This window comes from Balaenoptera musculus, chromosome 4 (genome assembly GCF_009873245.2).
Source record: "Balaenoptera musculus isolate JJ_BM4_2016_0621 chromosome 4, mBalMus1.pri.v3, whole genome shotgun sequence".
NCBI lineage: Eukaryota > Metazoa > Chordata > Mammalia > Artiodactyla > Balaenopteridae > Balaenoptera > Balaenoptera musculus.
The window spans coordinates 90219856-90246220 of NC_045788.1; the positions used below are offsets into that span (position 1 = coordinate 90219856).

At 38.8% G+C, this 26365-nt stretch overlaps 1 protein-coding gene across 14 annotated transcripts in view; it reads right to left on the bottom strand.

Annotated features, from left to right (window-relative positions):
* Positions 1-5760: 5760 nt before the first annotated feature.
* The window catches only part of BBX (BBX high mobility group box domain containing), a 278769-nt gene continuing 258164 nt past the window's right edge, over positions 5761-26365 (bottom strand). For 10 of the 14 annotated variants that reach the window (XM_036850534.1, XM_036850543.1, XM_036850542.1 and 7 more), the window contains 5 exons: positions 23856-23945; positions 22438-22497; positions 14688-14885; positions 12486-12672; positions 5761-8277 (listed from right to left, as the gene is read on the bottom strand). In XM_036850534.1, coding sequence (XP_036706429.1) covers positions 8190-8277; positions 12486-12672; positions 14688-14885; positions 22438-22497; positions 23856-23945 — 623 coding nt within the window. In that variant the 3' untranslated portion in view covers positions 5761-8189. The remainder of the gene's footprint in view (positions 8278-12485; positions 12673-14687; positions 14886-22437; positions 22498-23855; positions 23946-26365) is intronic. The other 4 variants (XM_036850545.1, XM_036850546.1, XM_036850547.1 and 1 more) reach the window with 4 other exon arrangements.

Sequence of the window (26365 nt, forward strand, 5' to 3'; positions counted from 1 at the left end):
GCTTTCATATGTTTATTTCTGGAAGGTATGAATTGTTATCTGTTTAATGTCTTTCATAAGCACCACAGATATGACGCCCAATAGTAGGAAAAAAATCAAGAAATTATACTCAAGCATATTTCTTGGAAATATTTTCATGCTGGCTTTAAAACCATTTGACTTTGGCTTCAAAACCATTTTGACTTTTAGACACTGAACTCTAAAGACCTGTTTGTATGAAATTTCCCTTTCCCCCTTTCATCCTCCATCATTCTCAAGAAACTTTCAATCCCCACATTTTCTCTTCTGACTTTGCAATACATGATCCTGAGACAAAATGACCTTTTGTGAAATTCTCTAGGGTAAGGGATCACCAAATAGATGAGCCTTAAAGTAGGAATTATCATTTTATCTCTTCCAGCAAGGGATTTCACTTTATGCTTTAATTTCTGGCCTGTTGACCCAGGACTGCAGATTTTTAAAGTCTTTGGCAACCTGCCTTCCAGAGTTCATCTAAAATTTTGTGTCTACCTCTCCCCTACAAGAACAGATTTCACTCTTAAAAGTCTGAGACAGAAAATGCAGCAGGGACAGGGTTGGAGGGAAAAGTGTAAAGGACACAGTAAGTTTATAAAAGTTTTATATAGTTATAAGTTTTAGTCCTTGGGCCTTTATAGACATTAACTACAACAAAATCATAGAAAGCAAGACCTAAATAAATTAAATAAATAAATAACATGCTAAGAAAAGGCCATTTTTCTTAAAATCTGTTTAGAAACTGTAAATTAAAAATGTCAAATACAGGGATACCCAATTTGAACAGCGTTTTCTAATTTCAAATTATCTTCACTCCAGCAGTGCTGTGGCTCATGAATTCCTTTTGCTTTGGACAAGAAACATACTTTCGGAACCGTGAGGAGGTGATACTTAAAATGAATATTTGTGCATATCAAAATATTTGTTTTTAAAGACTATCTGAAGTATTTATACATGAAATCACACTTCTGGGATATGCGTTTCTGGGGTTGGGGGATGAAATGGAGGAAAATGGGTGAAATACAGATGAAGGAATCAAGGAAGTGCAGGTGCTTGAGGTTGGGTGATGGGTACGTGGAGTTCAGTATACTAGCCGCTCTATCTTTGCATATATTTGAAAATTTCCATATTTCAAAAAGGTGACAAGGTTTTCAATACATTATGATCAGCAACTTTATCTTTGTTCAATATGCATGGAAGAGAGTCATTAGTATTAGTTTTAGCTCACATATTGATAAGAACCATTTTATTGTTCCTTGCAAGAGATTTCATGTTCTACCCAGAAGGACAGATGTGATTGTATATGCAGGATCATAAAACCACACACATATGCACATTATCACCCTTTTTCCTAACAGAATTTATATTCCCCCAATACATTTTATTCTCAATAATTCAAAGGAAGTGTGCTGGAGTATTAGAAAATGTAATTCATTAGGCAGACAGATTTTACAGAAAAATCTTATAGTGCTACATATACAAGTATGAGTTAGCTATGTGAACTTAACCTACCGTGAGTTTTCCACAACATCAAATCCAAACAGCTTATCCCTAAGGCATCAGGACCCTAGTTCATTCTGAAGACGAAGTTATACTTAGCATCTCTTTTGAATACACTAACATATCAACCTTCCAGTTGGAATAAATATAATACAGTCAACAATTACCACTTAATGGGCATTTCCGTTACAGGCCCCATGCGAACATTTTCATATATATTTCCTTTTCATCCCAGTAGTGGTGTTAAGAAGTTATTATTAACCACCATCATTTAGGTAAGTGAAGTGTGATTCAGGGAGGTTAAGAAACCCAGCGGTTAATGGGTGGAGCCACACTTTGGAGCCAAGTCTGTCTGAATGCAACGGCTGTGACATAATTATACTATATATGTATTTATACACTGTGTGTGCATGCGCACAATTGTGTGCCAATCCAAAGGATTTAAAAAAAAAAAAAAAAGCATATCCAAGGTTCTAAGGTTCAGGAACATCATGTTCACCAAACTTGAGGCCTGAGTTTATACTACAGTCTTAACGATACTACTTCCATCCTTTTATTACAGTTCGGGGAAAGCTGGTATGCTCAGGCAGGTCACACTTTCCCAAGGAGCCTCTCCTCCTGTGCAGCAGACTGAAGCATGTTTTGCTTCTTCTGTAGGGCTGATTTCTGCTCCACACGTTAGGCAAAAGCAACCAGCGCTGCTCATACAATGGTGAATCTCAGGTAAAGTTTAGGGGAGACCATCATTTGGTATTCTAAAATAGTTGAAAGGTCTTATTTGTATTAAAGTATTTTCCCTACTGTTTTTAGCAAATATGGTATATTGAAGGCACATACACTATGGCCAGTAGTGTGAACCAAAAAAAAAAAAAAAAAATTGAATAATATCTTTAAAATATTTCAAATTTTTATTAAATATTTTTTATTCAGTTTTAAGATCACAGTTAAAGTACTTTAGCATGTTATACACATGACTTACATGTGCAATTTTTAGAAATATCAAATTAAGTATAAGATTTTGAAGAAAGAAATTATATAAATGTGTATATTGACTTTTACTACACATACATCTAAGAAAGCAATAATTCTGTTGTACCATTAAGTGGAAATCATTTATTACATGGCATGTTTACACCAACTCTAAAGAGAACCAAGCCAATTTCTGAAAGCAAAAAAAATGAGCGATTCGGTCATGCTGAAAACTGTCAACAGACTTAAGACCTGGTGGTCAAATGAAGCTGTGGTTAATTTATGACAGGTAAGTAAGCAATTCAAACCTATGGGAAAAGTTCATAATCTGGTATGTGGACTCTCAGGTGATTTTTATTCCTTTTTGACAGATTCCTGAGAGCAAGACATGAGTGCTAAGGAAATGAGAAACATGTTGCCGAGCATGTGCTGAGCTCCAGATCACAATCCCCCACCCCAGTTCTGCCACTGCGAGCTGAGGCACTAAAGTGAGGTGTCAGGGGACGTGAGCACCCCCCTGGGGCCGCAAGGGGTCATGGTTAGTCCACGAAACGCGTGCCTCTGTGATTTAGGTTAGAGCTTGTGAGGTAAGATGTGTGGTGCGGTGCAGTGGGGGGGGGGTGTGGAGGCATGGAATTAGGTCCTTGATCCTCGGTAACCAGTTCTGGCCCAAGTTATTAGAAAATCTTTGGAAAGAGTAGTAATGTTCACAATAACTAATTCTGTGCATAAAGATCAATTTAAGGGCAGGATCAATTTTGACCACTGACTGTAACAAGAAAGCAGTGGCCACTGAACTTCTAAGTACAAGGTTTCCTCTTTTCAATTATTAGTATAAATCATACCACCAGAAATAAAATTTGGCCAGGGGAGGAAACTTTTTTGTATGTGTGAAGAAAATGTATATTTATATTTTTAAGGAAAGCGTAGCACAAACAGATGGAGGCGTATGAGGGGAATCAAATGTACTTGTCTTGTTGTTCACTCTTTTGCTGCTTCTTTTTCTAAAATGTAAGATAATGTCCCCAGTGAAAAGGACAAGGTCATTTAATACGGGGTATAATAAACTTCGCTATCACTTCCAAACTATATAAAAGCTAAGCAGTCCATCAAACCCTGAATACTTCACCAGACGTATCTGGTAAGATGAACTGAACAACTGTTTCTTTTTTTATTATAAGTATGATGTTAGTCAATCTAAATAAGATAACTGTAAAAAAAAAAAAAAAATCCCCAAACTCAAATAAACACAAAATCCAAATCTAATTCTTTGGGAATGCTCGTATAAATAAAAGCAACACCTAATTAACAATTAGTACACTCTTTATAAGGTGCAAAACAAGATCCTATGTGGGGAAAGCTAAATTTTAATTCCCACCTAGCAGTCACTCTGAATACTTTATAGGTCAAATGTAATAAGAGCATTTGCTTTTTCTACTGCCCATTTTCAGCAATACATTGTTCTCTCTGGAGAAGGTGGTTTGGGAAGTCAAAACACCGCAGCGGAAAATAGTGGCACTGAAGGTAGAAGCAAAAAAAGACAAACCTTTGAAACAGGACTTAACTGAAATTAACCGTTAAAGCCGAGGTAGCCCATTAGGATTGGCCTCATCTGAGGGCTCGGTGGAGCAGTGCAATCAAAGGTGAGCCTCCTCACAGCGTCACGTACACCCCGACTTCCCCTTCACGAGTGATGACTCCAGGCCTTGCACGACTTCCTTCCTCTTCCCCCACGAAGCGGCGACGCTTCCCCTTGGTTGTGTGCATGCTGGCCTCGAGCCTCCAGCCGCTGGTCTCCAGAACACTTAGGATTCATACAGTAGTTTAGCAGGCAGCATGGTCCCACTGCTTCACATTAATGCCAAATGCCAAACTTGGAACAGAGTTACTTGATATTCCCCATCCCTCCCCCGGAACTGTATAAACAAAACGTGTCATTCAGTTTTCAGCTTACTCCTAGTGCTGTATCGATTTATAATTTGCTTGAGATTTTACATAGGTGCCAACATTTCCAGAGGATAAGCCAAGGACTACAGAGCGCAAACAAAATGTTCTATGACTCAGGCAGAGTGACATCTGACTTGATAAGAGAGTGACGGGGATTACACAAGTTGGATTCTAAATGACCGGACCAGTTCAGATGCTCCTTTTTGTTCATAGTGTTCCATCACTTTTTTTCTCTGCAGCAGTTTTAATGGCAGGAACTATAATAACAGTGATAACGTGGGAATGAGTTCAGCATGGCTTTGAGGGGGCACTGGTAGAAAGCTCATCTGACGGAATTAAATAAATATATTTTCGGGGGGTGGGGGGAAAGACTGTCAGAATTACAACGGTAATGATATATCCTTTAAAAAAGAGGGCTTTAAAGAATTCACCATTTTGATCTAAAATCTGGGAACTAACCTAGTTTGGGGATAAGAACCTGTGTCTTCAAAGTGGCTGTGGGACCTTTTTCCTTTTCCTGGCCTCATTACAGTTATCCAAACAAATAAACACTTAAGAAGGGTGTCTTACAGTATTTTCTCTCTTTCACTCAGCTTCTTAGAGCTGCAGCTTCAGTAACTATAATATACTCTACACACTTCAAAATTACATAGGAAAATACCCAGAATAACTAAATAAATAAAAGGCTAAAGAAAACTGGAACAGTACTGTGTCTCCATCTGAGACTAAATCATCCACTTCCAGCAACACAGAGAAGGGCTAGGACAATTTTTTTCAAAAGATTTATATACAGGTTTGAATCCAGAAATTAAGGTTAAAAGCATAAATATTGATAATTTCAACTAGATTCAGAATGGTTTCAGAAAGATATGATACAACAATTTAGAATAAAACAAAAGCAGAAGAGCATCATATTTTGGTTTGCTTGAGATATACATAAGGTGCAACAACTTTTTCTCTTGAGGATGCTTGTGGGACAAATGTTAGTGTAGATGGTGTTTGCTGGCAGATTAAGGTACACACCATAGCAATATGATTTTCCAAAATAAAAAAGAATGAGAGGAGTGAAATGAAAATGATAAATGGGGGAGGGTACTACATGTTGGTCTGCAATATTTGTGCTAACAAATGTTGTTACCTGAAAATACCAACACCCCTCTCCAGTGGATTCAGGGCATAAGAAAAGCACTATTTTTGAAATCAAGACTTTACTCAGAGAAATGACAAGGCGAGTGTCTAAAAGACTATAAAGCTTTGCAGGATTTCTGCTACTCTCAGTGCCTAACCGCTTAAAAATTAAGCATTTCTACAAAAAGGTGTTTTTTTTTGTTTTTGTTTTTTTTCTAAAGTATCTGAAAACAGTCATATCCAGTAGGTTGCCCTCCACCCCGACCCCTGCCTAAGGGAAAAGCCACTGAGGTTTAGGAAAAGCAGATCAAGTAAGATATATTAATCACATAGAAAAAAGTAATCTTCTGTTTTGCTTCTTTTTAAAAAAGGTCCCATGAATATACAGCACTCTCTTAAGGAACTCTAGTGAAATGTAATCAGAGGACTGGAGGAGAGGGCTCTGGCAAAAATAGATCTATTCTAACATGTTCTAGAGAATAACAAGTTAGTACCATTGTCAAGGTGCATGTTCTGCACCAAACAATTTTTGTTGTTGATTTTTTTTTTTTTTTGGATTTCAGCTAATTATAATTCTTAAATCACTGCTAGCAAGTGGTCCAGAAACTCCAACAGCCACCAACACTGGGACCCAGCAATTTTCAAACATTAACTTTGTGTTTTGAAATTTAGAAAATATTAATACAACGGCATCATAGTAAAAATCTCATGCTAAAATCTGGGGTTGCTCACCTGATTTATTTCTATGTGAATGGGGCTAAGCTTCGGCCTCTGATTAACCTTGCTTACTAATTCCTTCTTCCTCCATGCCCACAAGGAATATGCATTTTTGAGGACACCATTCCAATGCCCTGATGCCCTCTCTACCTGCTTTGAAAAAAAGGCCCAAATCTCTCTATTCTTTTTCAATTCTGTTAGTATGTTGTACATATTTTCCAGCACCGAAACTGAAGTAATATCTACAACCGTGAAAAGCTAAACCTAGTCAGTACTAATAGAGTCATTTTTTTGTATGGCTATTAGGTCAAATTACGATTAGAAAAAAAATCATCATTACAATTCAGTCAAGTATAAATAAGAAAGCTAGATAAAACCTTGTAAACTGTCACCATTTAGAGATCTAATTCAAAAGCTTCAAACTTGAACTAACACTATCAAAATTCCGCCAGTTTGAAAACCAGTAAAAATTATTGCTGGAATCCAATAATTAAAATTTGGTAGTTTGTGCTGTGATGCAAGAGTGGGGAAATACTTTGTGCTATGGAACAAATACCCTGTAAAATCTGTAGCCGCCGACTAATTTTGATTTATCACTTTGCATCTGTTGCTAAGAAACAAGATACTGTGAACATCAGGTGGTGGAGTCAATATGTTGAATGTTCTAAGCCAGTTTATCCACTTGCACTGGCATATGTATGGTTGGTTTTATGTTCAAAAGCAACAAAACATGAAAAGGAAACAGGAAACTTGCAGGTGGATCTATAACTGCAAGTCCCACTCTGGTCAGGCACACCTCCCTCATCATTTACTCAATACCTCCGTAACCACAAAAACTCAAAATGGCTCTAAAAACCTGCAGTGCCAATTAGGCTGTGCATAGCAATTGCTACCCGTCCAGTCTGTCTGGGATGGATGTAAAAGGTCTGTAGCTCAAAGTCCACACGAAGTGAGTGTGTCTTCAATGTGTTCTGAATAGTGAAGTAATACTAAGGTCACTTCTGAATAATATTTTTCTTTTTTTGTCTGTATGAACGATCCATTGGTCACTCAGACCCCTGTGTAAAAATAAAAGAATCCTCAAGGCATGAAAAACATCAGTAATCTGTAATCTGCTGGACTCTTCCCCTGTCTGGGAAAATATTCGCCACAATTTGCCCCAAGCAAATTCTTCTTGGTCACTCAAGGCTAAGAAAAAAATTCTGCTTGTAAGAACTGTAATGTTTCTTCTTCTCTCTCTTTCTCTTTTTGCCAGCAAACTACCACTCTGGTGGCAAATATAAAAGTGCAGAATATATGGACCACGAGGCCGAGCATACACCGCTAACAATGGTACATCTGCCTGCCCGTGCTGCTTGGGAGTCTCTGGAACAGGCTTTTTAATATTATTCTACAATATAAATGTAGGTATAACCTATTATATAAACCATCTTAGAACATAAATCTCCATGTACAAAAAAGACTAAGAATATCTAATAATAACTAGTGCAGTGTGTCAGTTTTTGTTTTTTTGTTTTTTGTTTTTGTTTTGAAAGAATAACTAGGTAATATACGAAACTAGTTTCACACTCTCTGGTTGGTAAAAGAGATGCTGGATGAGCTACAGTAAAGGCAGCCTTTTACCAAGTTACCACCTGTTACCATCAAAAGCCTTCAATAGAAAGCAAAGCTCTAGGATCATCCCGTTCCTGCTCATTATCAGACAGATAACATCACCCTCAAAGACTCTGGGTGCTGAAAGAACAAACTGGCCCAGGGTGCCAACTTCTGCTTCAAGTGAATCTGGGCCGTGTAGGGCAACAAGCACTTGTTTGCAGTCTATATTTTCCACCACATGGACTCACTAGTATCTCTCAGTAAGGACAAGGCTAGGGTAGTAGGTAAAGCACAATGTTTTACAATTAAAGGGCGCTTCACTGGTCAGCGCAAGAAATAAGTACAGGAGCCTGTGGCATTTCTTTTGGCTGTCCATCATGGGTGAGCGGAGTTGATCTCTGACCTCTGTAAAATAAGAGGAAGAAAAAGAGAGAAATCACTTATCGAGAGTACATTATCAGAAATAGGAGAGGATGATGAAATGACCAAGAAAAGCTTTCCAATGTATCTTGTTTAATAGCTACTGACTTACTACTTACACCGTTTAACTAAAACTGTTTTTATTCTTAAAGCTTCTCTATTTTTCTTTTTTAAGGATTTCTTATCTCAGTTCCTCTCCTACAACTCAACAGCATACTCTGCCCCCAAACAACCACCTCCATTATGTAGAGACAAAACCTGAAGCACCAACAGATTTGGGGAAATTCCCAGGAAGTGGAAGACTTTCAGTCAAGGGCTATGGTTCTAGGATGACAATTTTCCTCTGGATCTACTTATATTAAAAAATGACACATTCCTTTCCTTGACTTGCCCAAGGGGAAGAAGACTCTCCTATACTAACCGATAACCTTCAGGCTCATTTCTTGAGATATATAATAATAAGCCCGATTTCAAAACTTAAGGCCAGTAAAAGGGATGGCCTCTGCAGACAGAGGTAAACTGTGACTTAAAAAATGAATGAAAAGAAAACACTGAAACCCCCCTAACGAAAGAGAAGTCTCAAAGGCATATGGAGGGAGAATGCATAGGGAAGAAGGCAAGTACCGACTCTGAATTTTAGTGTGTGAGAAAATCCAATCAACTTGGGCCAAAATCAACACATATGGAGAGAGAACTCTAGACAAGACTTAAAAAAATTCATGGAAATTCTTATCATTTGGATTGGATCTACATCAAACAGATGTAGATCAAACAGTTATTTTTCATTCAGCTTGTTGTTTAATGAGTAGGAAGAAAAATACGATTTACTTCATGGTTATAAGAAAATTTCTTGGTCCTTTCTATAGAGCTTCTCGTTCTAAAAAGATAGGATTGGGCACCTCCTTGACACTTCCTAATAGGTTTCCCAAGCCTCAACAATGCATACTCACTGCTCTGGCCTACGATGGTCTGCAGTGCACAGCACTGTGCTGAAAATATGGGATAGAGCAGCAGTGTTTGCACTGGTTTGACCGTTTCAATACAGTATCTTCTTCAGATTACGTGAAATAAAAGGAGCTATTTTAAAATTCAGATTGTATCTCTCCATAACTATATCCCATTTTCTTTTTCTTGATGAACAAAAAAGAAAATTAATTTCAGATAGATTACATTTGGGGATTTCAGAATCCAATGATCACTTAGCTTAAGATATTAGGAGTTTAGAAAAACAAAACGTGTTATAATCAAGTCTCTGGATTAATCTGTTTATTTATGTGGGGATGCTGTAAGAACCAACTCTTCAATATGTTCAACTCTTTGTTCAAGAAAGATGAAATTAAAATGCTGTTTTTTACTTTTAAGATTGAATATGTAACAATATTATGAAAGCAAAAAAAAAATTTAACAAGTATTAGAAAAGGAAACATACAAAGAAAAAAAAAGTGAAAGATGAAAAGTACAATGCAAAAAAAAAAAAGAGCGAGCAAGAGGGAGAGAGAGAAATTGGGGTGAAAGCCCAGCTTACTCAGTGGAAAAAGAAAAGGAGGTAGGAGCATGACGGGGCTGCCACGAAGTGATGGTTCCAGCTCCCAGGGGAAGGTCAGGTGAGATTCACCCAAGAGTCTCTATGACATGACAGATGCTTGCTTAAGTGGCACGCTACAGCAAAGGCAAAGACAATGAAGTTCAAAGACTTGGATTCAGATCTTGACTCAAGTTTAGCTGTGTGCTCTTAGCAAGTTAATTAACCGCCTGTACCATCATTAAAATGGAACTAAAAAGACGCACGTGGCAGAGCTGATTTTAAGAATAAATGTAATGAGCTTCCATCCTTATAAAACTCCTAGTAAATAAACAGGCTCTCAACAAAGGTGAATTCCAATTTCCTACTTCCTGCATTCTGTAAAACTGCTTTTCTATGTTGGGTTTCTGAACCCAATATTAAGATTTCTTGTGGCAAGAATGCAGGTAATATACGTTTACCCCTGACTCTGTCGACCACCCTCTAAATTATGAACTAGGTGATTCCTAAGCAATAATTAATTGATGGGCAACCCAGGTACCATTACATTAAGCCTGCAGGTGGAGGGACGGCTGGGAGCTCTGCTTTAACAGGTTAACCGCTGAAGTTACAACTAAGATTCTCCAAGGCTGCCTGTCTAGATAGTAAGAACACTAACCATTTGTTAGGTTGATAGTAAAATTCTAATAGGCAATATTTTCTCTTGCTGATGGGAGGTGTAAAAAAAAAAAAAAAAGAACCTTTACTCACACCATTTTTTCTATGCCTGCTAGCTAACTTAGGCAGTCATTCTCAAGAACACCTCATTTATTCATTCACCCATTCATTTGTTCATTCGTCCATTGTGTAACAGGAACTAAGGAAGCTGTGTACATGAAGAGTAAAACCAGCGCTTTGCTTTCAAAGCATACTGGAAGGAGACAGGTGCATCAACAAAAAACTACAACCCAGTAGTGTGGCAGCTGGTCTAAGAGAGGTGTGCACAGAGAGCGTGCAAGACTTCGGGAGGAAGACTGAGAGAAGAGGACAAAAGATAGACAGGCTGTTCACCCGAGAGGAGGACGCACAAAGGCAAGAAGCGGGCTTATCTGGACGGGAGTAAGCGATTCCACGTGACCGCAGCACAGAGAGGAAGGTGGTGGTGACATTGGAAAGGCTTGCTGCCGCTTTCTGCTGCTGCAGCTGGAAGTCACTGGGGCGGGGGCGGCTGGTTAATAGAGCAGAGGTGTCACCAGTCATGCTCAGAAGGGGACGCTGGCAGCAGCAAAGGTGACTGTGTGGTAGCCCTTCCTGAGCCCTGGATTATGACCCCCCTCTGAATTCTTACATAACCTCTTATTCCCACAATTTATGGGGGCACTTAATAACACTCAGGCATATTTTTAATTCTTTTTGCATGCGTTATGAGTTTGTCCTCTGTGCTCGACTGTAAAACTCCATGAGTGGAGAAGTGTTTGTGCATTATCTCCCTCAGAGACCTGAACAGATTTTAACAATGTCTGTCACCGTTCACTTGCTATTAGGCACTTGCAGTGTACACATGAAAAGGAATTTGACTTCTTGGAAACATCTAGAGGCTATTTGTGAGGAAGCACTAGAACTGTAATATGACAGGTAAACAGCAAGAGGCAAACAAAGCTTCCACTGGGGTCTCCTAAACCTGGATGTGAAGGAAAATGGAGCCTGACAGATGGGTAGACACGTTGGGGTAGATTTCAAGCTCTGTTGGACTGAAGACCGAAAACCTAAGAAAGAACTCATCTGTGGGTAATCCACTTTGAATAAAAACAAGAAATACCTGAATTTACAAAAGGCTTTTTTATCTTCCCAAAGGATCCATTAAGTAGCAGAACACCCAATTATATACTTAGAACTTAATATACTTTCTGTGGGGCTTCACTGAGTTCAAAAGGCTTTCATATCTGGTCTCATCTGATCCTTACAACTTTGTGATTCTTTGGGGATATCGTTATGCTAAACAGAAGATGAGAAAACTGAGGCCCAGAGAAATAAATGACTTTTTAACAAACACAGAGAGCTGAAGAAAAATCCAGGCCTTCTGCCTTCCATGAGTCAGATGCTGAGATGCTCTTTTTCCTGAACCACACTGTTTTCTTCCGCTAGTACCACCAACGCCATCCTCAATGGGGCTGTTACCATGCGCCAGTACTGGGACACTAGATTTATTCTATATAACATCTCTAAGAAATGAGAACCACTTACAGCCATAGTATAAAAGAAGAAACAGAGGACAGAGAAGTGAATGATCTTGCTCAAGGCCTTACAGTTTTCAGGTGACAGAGGTAGGACTCAAGCTCAGGTCTGAGACCTGACTCTAAAGCTCTAATGATTAGATAATATTGCTTCTCTGCTCTCTCAGGCTTTTTCAGAAATGAAGCTTAACCACAGAATAATACTATGTTCAAAGTAAAATACCTGGTGGGCAATACTCCCTTGTATTTTCCCACACTGCTAAATAGTATATATACTTTTGTTAACACCTCGTAAACAAAAGTCTCCCGAACCCCAATCATTGTGAAAAATATCACAAATCACATCAGAAAGGATGATTTGGGCTTCCATATCACTGTCTCCACCCGTGTTCCGTGAAAGGGGGTGAAGTTGAACAGGATCCCCAGAACCCAGGGCAGCGAAGTTTCCCACTGCTAACCTATGCACATTTTCCATGGCGGCCACTTCGGCCAGTGCAGCGAGGCTGAAGAACGCAGACACGGCTGGCATCTCCGGGGTGCTGCTCCGCGTCTCCGTGGCCTCCCGGTTGTGTGAGCATTCGTCATTGCAGCCTGTCTCGGTCACCTTAGCAAGACTCCTCTGCAGTTGTTCCTTTGGTTTGTCATCTGTAACGAAAGGGAAATTCATCATGAGAGGATCGCTCTGTCCTCTCCAGAGAAGGGACACAGAGAAAACTCAGTGTCAGACAATGTGAAATGAGCTAATATGCTTTACTGTTCACTTCTGTCATCCACCAAATATTAAGGCTTTTACAGAATCTCTTCTTCCATGGGAATAAAACTCTTTTATTAAGCTCAACTGCAACCATGGGCAGCACCATGCCCTGAAGCTGAGTGGAGGCACTGTGTTTTATCCAAGAACAAAGCATAGGTCAGTCTTAGAGAAAAAGGGAAAAATGGACCGTGGCCAAAATAAAACCCAAGGGACTTCTGCAGAGGGGCCAGTGGATGTTGTAAAATGGCCCTTAAAAACTCAACTGACCAAACATTCCTGATGAAGCCACAGCATGCCCTCCTATGTACCTTGGGCATTCAGTATGCTGTGTTACCAACACTTAGGATGGCCTAAACTAATCCCAATGAGATTAATCAGTTCCAGTGAGATCCTAAACTGTTATTTTTGTTCTGAAGGCCTACTGAAAGGAAGCAAAGGGCCCTCTGGTATTTATGAAGAGGTGGCTGAAATGCTATGCCAATACATTTGTTGGAAATAAGTACACTTTATACAGCCATTAGAGAGGAAGAGGAGTAATCTTTACCATGGTTTTTATAATAAAACATTTTAACTACAGAAAGTAATTGATAAAGGCTGTAAATGTCATATATTAGAACATGAAGTGCTATATGCTTTTCTACATAAAAGGGAATATTTTCTAAAATCTTTCACTCTTCCTACAAGCAAAAATGAGGCTATAACAATTTATACAACGTGAAAATCACAGAGCAGAATCCAGAGTGGAAAGGGAAGGAGAGAGGAGCCCTCTGGACTAAATATCATGAAAACTACATTCTAGTCCTCATCCTACTTAGTGGTTCGATGTGTTATGAAACAAAATTCCACCTCTTTGAGTTTCACTTCGTATATGACAGCAAAATTGGGGGTCTTTAATATACTTTAAGGTTTAACAATCTACATATGCATATGCAAAACACAAGTGCACAAAATTCACTAAATGACTTCTATCTCAGCATACAATAAGTCTACCAACTAGATTAACCTAAATCAGTTATTTATAAATATTCCCAAAAAGCATTCATTTAAACATTTTTTTTTTGCTATTTATAGAAGTCATTATGGACCTTTGACATTTTTCTGGAAACTGGGTTAGGGTAAGGGGGGGGAACACCTCCTTCAGGGCTGATAGAATGAGGTGCTAGAGGCACTGAAAGGCAGAAAGGCAGCAGCTAAGCCCACTAACGCTTAGTTGGTGTACCACCCCCTAGATATGAGGGGGGGAAGCTCAGTGCCACTCGTTTAAGCCAGGCCCCTCAGGCAATTCCACAGAGGCCACCAGGAACAGTAAACAGACCACAGGCCAAGACTGAAATGGAGAAATTCACTGTAAGTTAATATTTGGTTAAGGATTAGCCCAGAGAATCAAGAAATCCAGAAGCATTCTCAGGCTCCCTTAGTGGTCTGAATCAGCGGTATAGGAAATGCTGGATGCTTTCTTTCTCAGCTTTCTTAATTCATTGGTTTAAACACCTGATGATCTGGCTTGTAATGACTTAAAAAGTGAGCCAGGGACAAAGACTCATCCAGTATTTTTAAAAGTCTCGGATCTTTGGGAATTTACTTAAGACTGTTTTTGTGCATGCTGAGAAAGAGAAGGTAGCTGACAGTCCTAAAAGCTACCTTTCCTTCCTAGGAATTCCGGATATGCTCTTGGGAAAAGAGCTATGATTTTAAAACGTGGACTAAAACATGTATGTTTAGAACGCTGTAGGAAACCAGTTCTCAAGGAGATCCAGAGAGAAAATGTTACTGTGACCAGACTGACAGAACAGACCCATTTTTCAGTGAGGACCCACAGTTGGATTATAGTCATTTTCTGGCCACTGTGGCCCTGATGGCCACCTGCTTGCTCTGGTCATCTCTGTCTAAAGCTTCCTTGTCTTACCCAAAGTACCTCCTGCTGGTGATACCCGGCCATCTGCTGTCCTGACAAGGTGTGTGATCTTGGTTTTCCTTGCTTTTCTCTTTTGACTGCCCACCAAGGGTTCTTGCGTTGTTGTTGGCTCTGGAGTGTTGGGAATGGATGGGGCATTTTTAACCTTATAAGCAGGCTCTGTGGTGTTTTTGTCTTCTGAAAATATGGCTGAAATAGGACAAACCATATATCGTTACACACAAAAACACAAGGCACCAACGTTGCTCTGGGAAGGAAACATTTCTAAATGTCTGACCTATCTGAACAAGAACTTACATTTAGAGTTTTCAGAGTATTGATGGAAAAAAGAAATACTGACTATAATTTTAAACAAATATTTCTTTAAATATGTGTTTTGATAAATTAAGTACAGAGGGATAGGATGCCCTCTCTATCTTTTAATAGAATACTTAACGAAGAGGCCATTGGAGTAACATTTTCTAAGTGTCTGGATCTTGCAGGTTGGTGGGGTGGATAGTGTATGCAAATCTGAATAAACTGTGTCCCAATAGACCACAATTTCTACATGTGGTCAGGGTCCCTATCTGAGATCCTTTTGACCAGCTAGTCTGGAAAGGATGATAAAAGAAGTTTCTCTTCTTCTGAGGATACTGAGATTAAGTATGTGCTTCTTAAATTTACAGTTATCATTGGGACACTTGCTTTCAACCTCCAGGTTGGACTGATGAGAAAAGAAACTTTCTTTTATGCACACTGAGTACTCAGTAAGGACCTGGCAAACACTGATGAAGCCAGCACCTACGGAAACTCTCTCCCATCGGCTGAATTCTAGGACCAGGTGAATGTGCTTTAGGGAGATAATTTAATAAAGTACCACATGTCAGCAGGACACCCCGAAAGGTTAGTTTTAGGTACTCTAATTTTAACTGTAGCACCAGCAAATCATTTAGTAGCACACACTTGTACCCTACTAGTCACTGTGTCAAGAGTAAGGAACACACTTGCCACCAAAGACTTTGCTCCCAGTTCAAATGGGTTGGGAATGCTGTGTCTCTTCTTACTCATTTCCTTAGGAGTTCGTCTCTCCCCCTCCCCCCTTAATTTAAATTAAGACAAGAATATGCAGATGTGAGTACACCAAGCACTTAGGAGTATATATTTGCAGTCGTTTCCTCATTGGGACTGTTTTTATTCCAGTGACCTAAGGGCTTTGGGGCAGGAGAAAGAGGCATCTTTCCATTTTTTAACTATCCAATCTCTTAAGACAGGCATAGAAATTGCTTTTGACAAAGAAAAGGGGGAGTGTGGTTCAGGAAATCACACTGTCATGTTTGTTTGACATGACAAACTCTGTGCGAACTTAACCTGGAGGATACCTGGTGGTGCTCATAAGAAGGTGGATACGAAGGTAGACATTGGAAATAAGACAATATATGTAACGTAGGAAGACAAAAAAAGCTAAAATAAAAGGAACAGAGCAAGAACAATTCAGGGTGTGAAAACATGCACTTATTGGTATAAACACTTACATAGGTTTCATTTAAAAATTTTAATATAGCTCCCTAATGGGTTTAGGTACATCCTTGAGAAAGGAGGCTATAAATTAGTAACATCTTTGCCCTCAAGCATTTGATTCCAGGCTTCCTATTCCAAAACAAGTGGGAAATAATTTCAATTACATCAAGAGAAAGGATGTAAAGCAGAAATCATACCATGATTTGTGGCTTGGCCTTACCATATTATTCCATAATAGATGGCTGTGTGTGGACAGGCTTAAGATAATAGTTACTCAAAAAAAACCCAAAAACTATTTGGCAATGCTCCCAAACACCTTTTTTCAAGCAAGTAATCAAAAATTAGGAAAAAGGCTCCTTTCAAGTTGTAGGTCTATACCCAGGTGAAACAGTCTTAGTTATTTATACTTTGATAGTTAACATAGGCTAGTGGTAGTACATATGCATTAAAAAAAATTTTTTTATACTTAAACTTCAATAAAAGCTACCAGCAAGATGAAAAGATAATTTGGTTAGAAACACTCCAAAGGAGTTTCATGACTCTGCATTAGCCCTGAAGTTCAAAGCCTCCTATACAAAGAGGCCAAAGTCTGAGTTTACAGCAACCTCTACTGGATATTCACAAGTTTCAAAATTCTAGTTTCTTATCCAGGCCTATCAGTTGTCCCTTCTGATTACAGGGGGAAACTTGTGATCTCTCCAGTATGATCACTGAATCATAGATGAATATTCCAGAAAAAGCATGAACCTCTTCCCAGAAAAATCCAGAACTTGTGGAGATCAGGGTACAGCAGGATTCCAAAGCTGAAGGGTGTATTACATTCAAATTACTGCTTATGGAAAGAAAAACCAAGGAGGTCAAAGAAAAGGCATGGACACCAGAAAAGGGCTAAGAGGGCTGGGAAAGATGACCTGGTTTCTACAAGACCAGGGATAATGGAAATAACATAGTCAGAGAGAGACCTAGGTTCTACTCTTGACTTTTTAATTTACTAACTGTGGGACCAGGGGTCTCAGTTTCTTCATGTAAAGATGGAAGCTGGACTAGATCAGCTCTAAAGGAGCCATCCAGCCCTAAAATTCTTTTTATTTTGCCACACAGCCTAGAATCAGTGTCCTGGCCAGTGTTTTCTATAGCCAGCTTCAGAGTCTCAAGGCTGTGGAAGAGTACTCCCTTCACTAGGACTGTTAGGTTTTTGTTTTTGGTGAGCCGTCAGATGTTTTAATTTCTTTTCAGGGGTTACTCATTTTCCTATGTGTTCCAGATGAATTGGTAAAAACACAATAAGAAGCAAAGGGGATGGATGCAAAGGGACTGTAAATGGAAGGTGCATCAGGCCTAAAGGCAGACTGAGACTAGGGGAAGCTCAGAAACCAGCAGACAAGGAGCCAGGGGGTCAAAGGCAGGGCGGCCGATAGATAGAAGCGATCATCGAGTCCCAGAGGTCTGGAGGCTGGGAGATACTGAGTGAATCAGGCTGCAGACCAAGTGAAAGAGGCAAAAAAGGAGAATGCATTGGAAGTTCTCATAAATCACTGGAAAGGAGACAATGCCACCCCTCTATATGTTGTCTTCTCTAAACCTACTGTCAGATCAAGAAGTAATCACAGGGCCTATAGATCATCCACATTTGAGAAACACATGTAATGTGATCTTGCTGGAGTTAGGAAGAGAAGGTTAGAGTGAGTCTACCCCATGCTTTGACCCATGGGTGACCCCTAGAACATCCTGTCTTTCTGGTGGTCTAGACCGATGACAGTCTTCAGGGTCAGTGCTCAGGGAGAACCCTCCCCTAGGAGAGAAGAATTGGGGAAGGCAGGTAAGGCTAAGTCAAAGAAGTACAGTTGACCCTTGAACAACACAAGTTTGAACTGTGCGGGTCCAATTGTAAGTGGATCTTTTTAAAGAAATACATACAATAGTACTACACAATCCACAGTTGGTTAAATCTGCAGATGCAGACCTGCTGATATGGAGGGCCTGGAGGGCCAGCTGTAAAGTTACACATGAATTTTTGACCAAGGGGGTGAAGGGGGAGGGCGTACCCTTAACCCTCACTTTGTTCAAGGGTCAACTATAATTGTCTGGGACAGAACAGTAGATCTGAGTCCAGCAACATTAGCAAAGAGAAACTTCTTTTATCATCCTCTCCAGACTAGCTGGTCAAAAGGATCTCAGATAGGGACCCTGACCATATGTAGAAATTGTGGTCTATTGGGACACAATTTATTCAGATTTGCATACACTGTCCTCCCCACCAACCTTCAAGATCCAAAACAAAGGCTTAGTGGTGCAAAAAATTAATAAACAGAAACCTCAATTAAATAGAGTCAGGAGACCAGAAGGGGGAGCTCTCATGCCCTGTGATGACAGCAGAGCCCAACAGAAAAAGAAAGACTCCTCTCTTCTTTCCTGGCAAGGACTCAGCCAATGAAAAGCCATGGCCTTGATTTACCATAGCCTTCCCTACTTCTTTCCCACCTATAAAATTCTCCTTCTCTTGACGTGTGAGGACTTGCATACCATGGTTGTACACCTCAAATTTATATTCTCTGCTGATCCAAAATAAACCCATCTTTGCTGGAGAAATAACTGGCAGTCTATTAGTTTCAGGTCAACAGTGGTGAGGGACAGGAAATGAAAAAAACTCAGAGAGGGAAAGAGCCCAAAGTTGTATACCAAGACAGCAAGGCAGCTCCTTTTTTGCCCTCCCTGCCAAATTAATGGAAATGTGAGAAAAGAAAGGTTTTGTCCTCTAAAAACAAATTAGTCATTTCTCTTTGGGCTTGTAATTGAACACACAAACCTACCCAAGCACCACCAAACAAGTCCACAGGGCTGATTTTTACACTCCACAATAATCATAACATACTTGGAGCATATCGTGTGAGGGTGATAATGTGAGCTGATTCCTGGAGCAACATTAAGAATGTGGCAATCAGAGACTATCTTGTTTTCCAAACTCTGCTCCCAAAATGTAGAGGAAGTTTTTTGGGAAAGCAGCACTGTGCTTGTACTATACCCCAGGAGGCCACTAAAGTGCTCCAGAGTGATGAATTCACATGCCAACTAAAGGAGTCAAACTTGCACTGAAATTATTATAGCCAAGTCTGGAATCTCATTGCCATGGGTTAGTCTCCCATGAGCTGAAAATGCAGTTAACTGCTGAATGGAACACAGGAATCAAATGAATGAGTCTTACATAAGATCCTGGGGACCTTGCTGAAATTATAAAGCAACTATTTTGAACTTGGAAAAAGAGATCAAGTTAGCCTGGGTGTGTGTGGATCATATTTCAAAATCTAACTAGAAAACCAGATTTTTCTCCCCTGTCATTAGATTTATGTATTGCAAAGAAACTAATCCTTTAGAGATACCTAGTTTGAGGTTTAGGTTTTTTTTTTTCCTCGTAAGACAGCATTTATAATTTCAACAAATGAGGGCTATCCAGAAACACCTGAAAAATCAAAACTGCAGTGGCCAGTGTACTTCAGTGCTGGTTTCTTCCCTTCCTGCTTACATTGGTCAGGCTTCAATTCCTTCAATATCCTTATGTATTTGGGGCTGATAAGGTCTCCTTAAATTGACTGGAGATGCTGTTAAGATTAGTTTTTACAAAAAGTATATGTGAAAGCCCTCTGGAAACATAAATCAATATAGTAATCATCACCATCAGTATTACTACAATTAGAAACCTCTACCTTAAGCATGAACATATGACACCATAAGTTGGTGGAAAGATAAACACAGTGGCAGAGGGAGGTCATCTTGGTTTATCTGAAAACTTTAACTCTAGCCTATAGGCCATCTTTGTTTTATGATCTGCAAAAATTTCAAGAAGTGGTTTAGCAATTTTGAATTTTAAAAGCATGGGGAGAATGCTTAAAATAGATTATAAGCTTAGCATTTAAACCTCAGATGTGATTACTAAACACCTGAAAATTTCTAATATTTTGGGGAAAAATAATTCAGAGCCAATTATACTCAGGGTGGTGTAAAGAAAGGATAGTGAACTTTAAGTCATCCACTTTAACAGAAGCCAGGAGCGGCTAACAGCTGTGAAGCCTCAGTTGAGTCAGTATTTCATTTATAGACATCAGCTACAAACAACTCCTGTCTAACCTTTGCCCGGGATAGCCTACACATACTAACTGTCCTGATTATGGTTTCATATTTCTGTCCTTATATATTTATAATATCCAAGGTAAAGTTTTAATAAGCAATGATACGGACATAGGTGAGAAAGAGGATGGAGTAAAGGGCCTAGATAATTCACAAAGCACATAGTCACCACCTGAACAAGTAAATGTAGGGGATGTTATAAAAATAAATAACAAAAAAAGTCACTTTAAGTTACTGGTTAATTTCCAACCCTCAAATTGATTCCTTTTTTTCTGGCCATGTAAAATGAATTTGCATTCTACACTAAAGGACATGCAATTTTCAGTGCATGTTCTCCACAGTTTTGTTCCATATCCATTAATAGTAAATATAATTACACATCAACAATAATAAATATTTCCAACTAAACCCTTCGGACTGCCTAGAAGACTCAAAATTGATTTGCTTTTCTGCCCTCCAAAGGGCAGAAAATTAGGGCTTCAGAATATGGTATTTTTAGTATCACACCACCCACTCAAGATATCACAGTAATAAAATCATCAGGTGTTAGAAGGGAAATGAAATGTATAGTTCATGTATTACTATGCCTTCTCATTCACTCCACCCCTAAACACACATATCTTACAACAGAGTACAAATGTGGACAGTGAATCCTAGTAAGGTTAAATGGTCTGTCCTATTGAACACCGCTAATTAGTGGCAGATCTGAGACTAGCGCCCAGGTCCCCTAATTCCTACTTACTTCGCTCTTTATACCACCCTCGCACATGCTATGATACCTCCTTTTATATGAAGTAGGGTTTTCATTGTTTAGAACCAAAATATTTAGAACAGTATCATTTTAAGAAAAGAGTAACATTGTCTTAAATGCCTCTTTCAGATTCCTCTGATAGTTCATCAGTGCCTTACATTTATCAGATCGGCGCAGAACATATTTTTAAAATACACAAGCGTGAATGTATGTCAATTTGGGGATGTTAGGATCTAATGCTGAGAGCAGCACAACAATTCATATTTTGTTTTGCCAGCAAAGTGCAGAAATGATACTCCACAGAGGTTGTAAATGTGAAGTAACAAGCCAGAAAAGAGATGTACTGCTGGCATTTTCTGTAAAAGCAAAACGACACAAAAGCAGACATGCAGCTCATGTGAACTGTGCCTACCAAACAACAGAAGTTCAGGTTTATAATGAACTCAAATTTGAATATTTTTCACAAATATCTTTAAAACATGAGTATTTTTTTTTATAAATGACTTAGGCCACATGTGCATTTTAATTTTTTTCTCCTTTTAACAAAGAAATGAGAGTACATTTGGCAAGCAAGAGAATGGACTAGTTCATCAAGTTCCCCATAAGTAAATCAAAGGGGTAATAAATCAAACGATGATCACTAAGGTCCCTTCTAGTTTTCAAATGAAGTGACTCCTCATTAAGCACTACAAAAACGTTCAGCTCTTCTAACATATCTAAACGGAAAAGAGAGCATCAGTGGGAAGAACGGAAGGATGGCTCCTTACCACCACGAAATCAGCATTCACCTAACGGTTCAATATTTAAGAAGAATTAAAGTCACAAATAAATACGACTGTGGGAACTTTTGAAATAAAATCTGTACCTATAACATCATACCAGTCAATATGGGACTTTTCTTTGGCTACCATAAGCCTCAGGGACATTCCATTTGATCACAGTTAGAGGAAGTGGGAGGTGGGCTAGGAAGGAAGTTCAGGTCAGGAACCACGTCTGCAGGGCACCCACATCCAGCAAACCGGGAGAGCCCTGTGCTGCCCTATCTGACTCCCCATGAGCACCCGCCTGCAACGTGAGCTGCAATACTGAATATTTTCAGTTATGAAAACCTCTAATTTCTGGTTATTGCGGTTCAAAGCTTACAAATCCCCCTTTCACAAATTAAACTCCACAGGACACACAGCCTGACCCTTAGCAGGATCAAAAATCTATCAGTTTTGATTTGAAAATTAAAAATAACCCAATTATGAACACTCAGGTCTAATGCCGTTGGTTGAACCTATATAAATTATGCCAGTTTAAACCTACAAAACTTATGCCATTTCCAGCACAGACTACCTGAAATGATACAATGAATGTTGCTTCTTTTACCTTCTGTAGGGTGAATGGCATCCAAGAAGAGTTGCTTGTTTGACCATTTATCCCCACTTCCTAAAAAAACAACAACAGAAAAGGAAAGTGAAACTCTACCCCTAGTATAGACACATACACTATAAAAATAAGACAATACACAAAACCACTTCAATAAAAAGCATTATCACACAAATGAAGCAGAATTTTACTTCAACTACGTAAGCCTCAAAACTGCATTTGCCAACTAAAATAATTAGGCCATATAGGAAATGCATTAAAAGTAAACAAATTTGCCTTTTTAAAAATATGTTGTTGGATAATTTCTATGACTTTAATCAAGATAACCTGAAGATTGGTTAAAAGGTAAGGATAAAAGCTGACATTTTACCTAAAGAGTGATCTTTCTGCACTGGAAGCAGAGAATAAATATTAACATACAAAACAAAACTAAGAGGCTAAAGTGGAGGTGAAAATAAAACCCAAATTAAGTAAAAGGTTACACACAGGAACACAGAGGCACGTATGTCTACACATGGAAGACAGCTGCATTTAAAGCCTCATTCCAGAAACACGAAAGGCTCCACATCTGGCCATGCAAGTAGGATGCAAATGGGCATCAGGCTCATGGCAGTCACGACACTAACATGCAGGAGATGCTAGAGAAAGCCTGACTTCCAGGACACGTGGCTATACTGAACCAGATGGGATTTATCTTCTGTGTGAAAGAATAGGAGCCTGACCTGTGAGAAGAGACAAATCTTCAGATGAGCCCTGAAGAGGTTCAAGGGCCTATCCAGATCATAACAACGAGACAGATGCTCAGAGTAAAGGGAGAGTAGAGTGCGTATATTTCTAGTGCCCTCTGGAAATAACAGTTATGTGACTGAAGGAGGTGGGAAGAGTCTGACAAAGTATATAAATAGAAAAAAAGAAGAGAGATAGGTTATGATGTAGGAGTGGAATCCTCCTGGACAAGAATCCTCAAGTGTCAGAGAAAGTATAGCAACTGTGGGACTTTCATACGAATACGAAACTGGTAAGATTTCAGGAGGCAGGAAAATGTGGTCCTGCTATGAAGGCTGCCAAACATGAAAAAAACAAGAATAGTCAAAGAAAATAAGTGGAGTAGAGCTCAAGAAGACTAAATTAGAAAATGCACCAAATACAAATAAAAAGAAGCAATTTTAGGATTCATATGGAACTCTGAAAATAGAGACAAACATGGGATTTCAGTAGGAATCCAAGTGAAGAAGATCTCTCTTTGCAATTAGCTGCAGAATCTAGAAACAATGAATGTGCCTGCGTCAGGAGCAGATGACATTGAAGCAAGCAAAGGGGAGGTAGAGGCAAAGGCGGTGCAGTGAAGCATCACTCAAAGATGAATTCACAATGGACGTGGCCAAGAAATCTTAATGGAGGATGGAAGGCACCAATACCTTTTTCCGGAACATTAGGCTTCTCCTTTTTGTGCTTATATTTGCTGACAATTTTGTGGAATAAGTTCTTTTTCTGAGACTGGAAAGGACCTACAGACAATATTAATATAAATATATTTAAAATTCACAATGTTTCATAAAATAATACTGTGTTTCTAAACAATTACACCCTCCCCCAGCTTGTGGAATGAGCAAACTGATTCACAAGAAATGTCACCTTGCATCTTTTCTCATCTAACTCGTGCTTAGCGCCCTTCCCTAGACTTACTGAAAAACCAGTGAGATTTTCCTTAGAAATATATTGGACAGAAGCCTCCATTAGGGCTGGGACTCCCTCAGCAGAAACTGCAGATTTAGTGACTAGAGACAGACCACAACCAGTAACAGCAAAGTAGATGTAGTCTGTAATAAAGAAAAGATTTTACTTTAGATTCCTAAATACCATGAAGGAAAGGATGGCACTGGCATTTCATCTCTCCTAAGAAACTGATTTTCACAAGGACAGCACTTGGAGGACAACTTTCAGGTTGGCCCGACAGCCTTCTAGCCTATTCTGAGGATATTCTAGGAGGAAAAAAAAGTGATTTAAAAATAGAAAAATATTTGCCAAAACTTTTTTTTGGAGGGTGGCGGGGGGAGGGGAGTGGGGAGAAGTCTCAGACTGTATCTTAGTTTTTTCACATAAAGAAAAGAGAATTGGGATTTTTCAGTCACCCATCAGAAATGCCAACAGCACTGACCTCCAAAAAGCAGGTTGCTTTCTACACTTTGCTAATATTCCTATGTGAAACTGACATTTTCCATAACTTCTGTTTCCTCGTGTGTAAATGGGGATGATAATAGTGCCCAAGTCTCAGGACTGAAGGGAGAATTTAAAAATTAGAAGCTCTATAAGCTGCTCCTGCTGCATCTACCCACCTGCCAGTGTCTGCATCCACATGCCCTGCCTTCCTGCCAGAGGCAAACTATCTGTGCTCCTATCTAAAGTATACAATAAAATGGTTTTTATATTCACAAATATTTGCAGCCACCATCAATTTTAGAACATTTTTACCACCTCAAAAGTAAATCCCATATTCTTTAGCTATCACCCCTCCCGATATCTGTATTCTCCCTATCCCAGACTGCCCTGGCTAGAACCTCCACTATAATGTTGGATAGAAATGGTGAGAGTGAACATCCTTGTCTTTATTCCCTATCTTGGGGGAAGGCAACCAATCTTTCACCATTAAGCATAATGCTAGTTGTGAGGTTTCTTTTTTTTTTTTTGGTGTCTTTTATCAGGTTTAATAAGTTCCCTTTTTTTTCTGAGTTTGCTGGGTGTGAATCATGAAAAGGTGTTGAGTTTTGTCAAATGCTTTTTCTACATTTTCTACATCTATTGAGATGATCCTGTGGATTTTTCTTTGTTGTTGTTTTACTGATATGGTAAATTACATCAACTGATTTTTGGATGTTAAACCAACCCTGCATTCCTGGGGTAAAATACCAATTGGTCACGGTATATAATTCTTCTTATATCAATTCAGTTTGTTAGTATTTTGTTAAGGATTTCTGTGTCCATATCTGTTAGAGATAATGGTCTGCAATTTTTCTTTTTTGTGATGTGTTTGTCTAGTTTTGACATTAGTATAATACTGGTCTCATAGAATGAGTTGGGAAGTGTTCCCTCCTCTTCCAACGTTATGGACAAGCTTACAAAAAACTGGTATTAATTCTTTAAGTGTTTGGAAGAATTCAGTGGTGAAGCCATCTGGGTCTGGTACTTTTTCGATTACTAAATTCAATCTTTATACTAGCTATAGGTCTATTCAGATTGTCTAATTCTTCTTAAGTTGGTTTTGGTAGTTTGTGCCTTTCTAGTAATTGTCTGTTTCATGTAGGTTATCTAACTTACCGCATATAACTGTTCATAGTATTCCTTTATTATCCTTTCCAGTTTTGTAAGGTCGGTAGTAATGGCCCCTATTTCATTTCTGATTCTAATTATTTGAGTCTTCTTTTTTCCTTGGTCAGTCTAGCTAAACATTTATCAAATTTGTTGTTCTTTTCAAAGAATTAGCTTTTGGTTTTAATGATTTTCTCTATTGTTTTCCTATTCTTTAATTAATTTCATTTCATTAATCTCCTCTCTAATCTTTATTATTTCTTTTCTTCTACTTCCTTTAGGTTTAGTTTGTTCTTCTAACAGTGTCTCAAGACAGGTTATGTTATTGATTTGAGATCTTTCTTCTTTCTTAACGTATGCATTTATACCTATAAATTCCCTTCTAAGCAATGCTTTGGCTGTATCCTACAAATTTTAGTATGCTGTGTTTTCATTTTATTCATCTCAAAGTATTTTCATATTTCCCTATTGATTCCTTCTTTGACTTATTGGTTATTTAGAGTGTGTTGTTTAATTTCCACATATTTTTGAGTTTTCTAAATTTTTTCCTGCTGTTCATTTTTAATTTCATTCCACTGTGGTCAGAAAACATAATTTGAATTACTTCAATCCTTTTAAATTT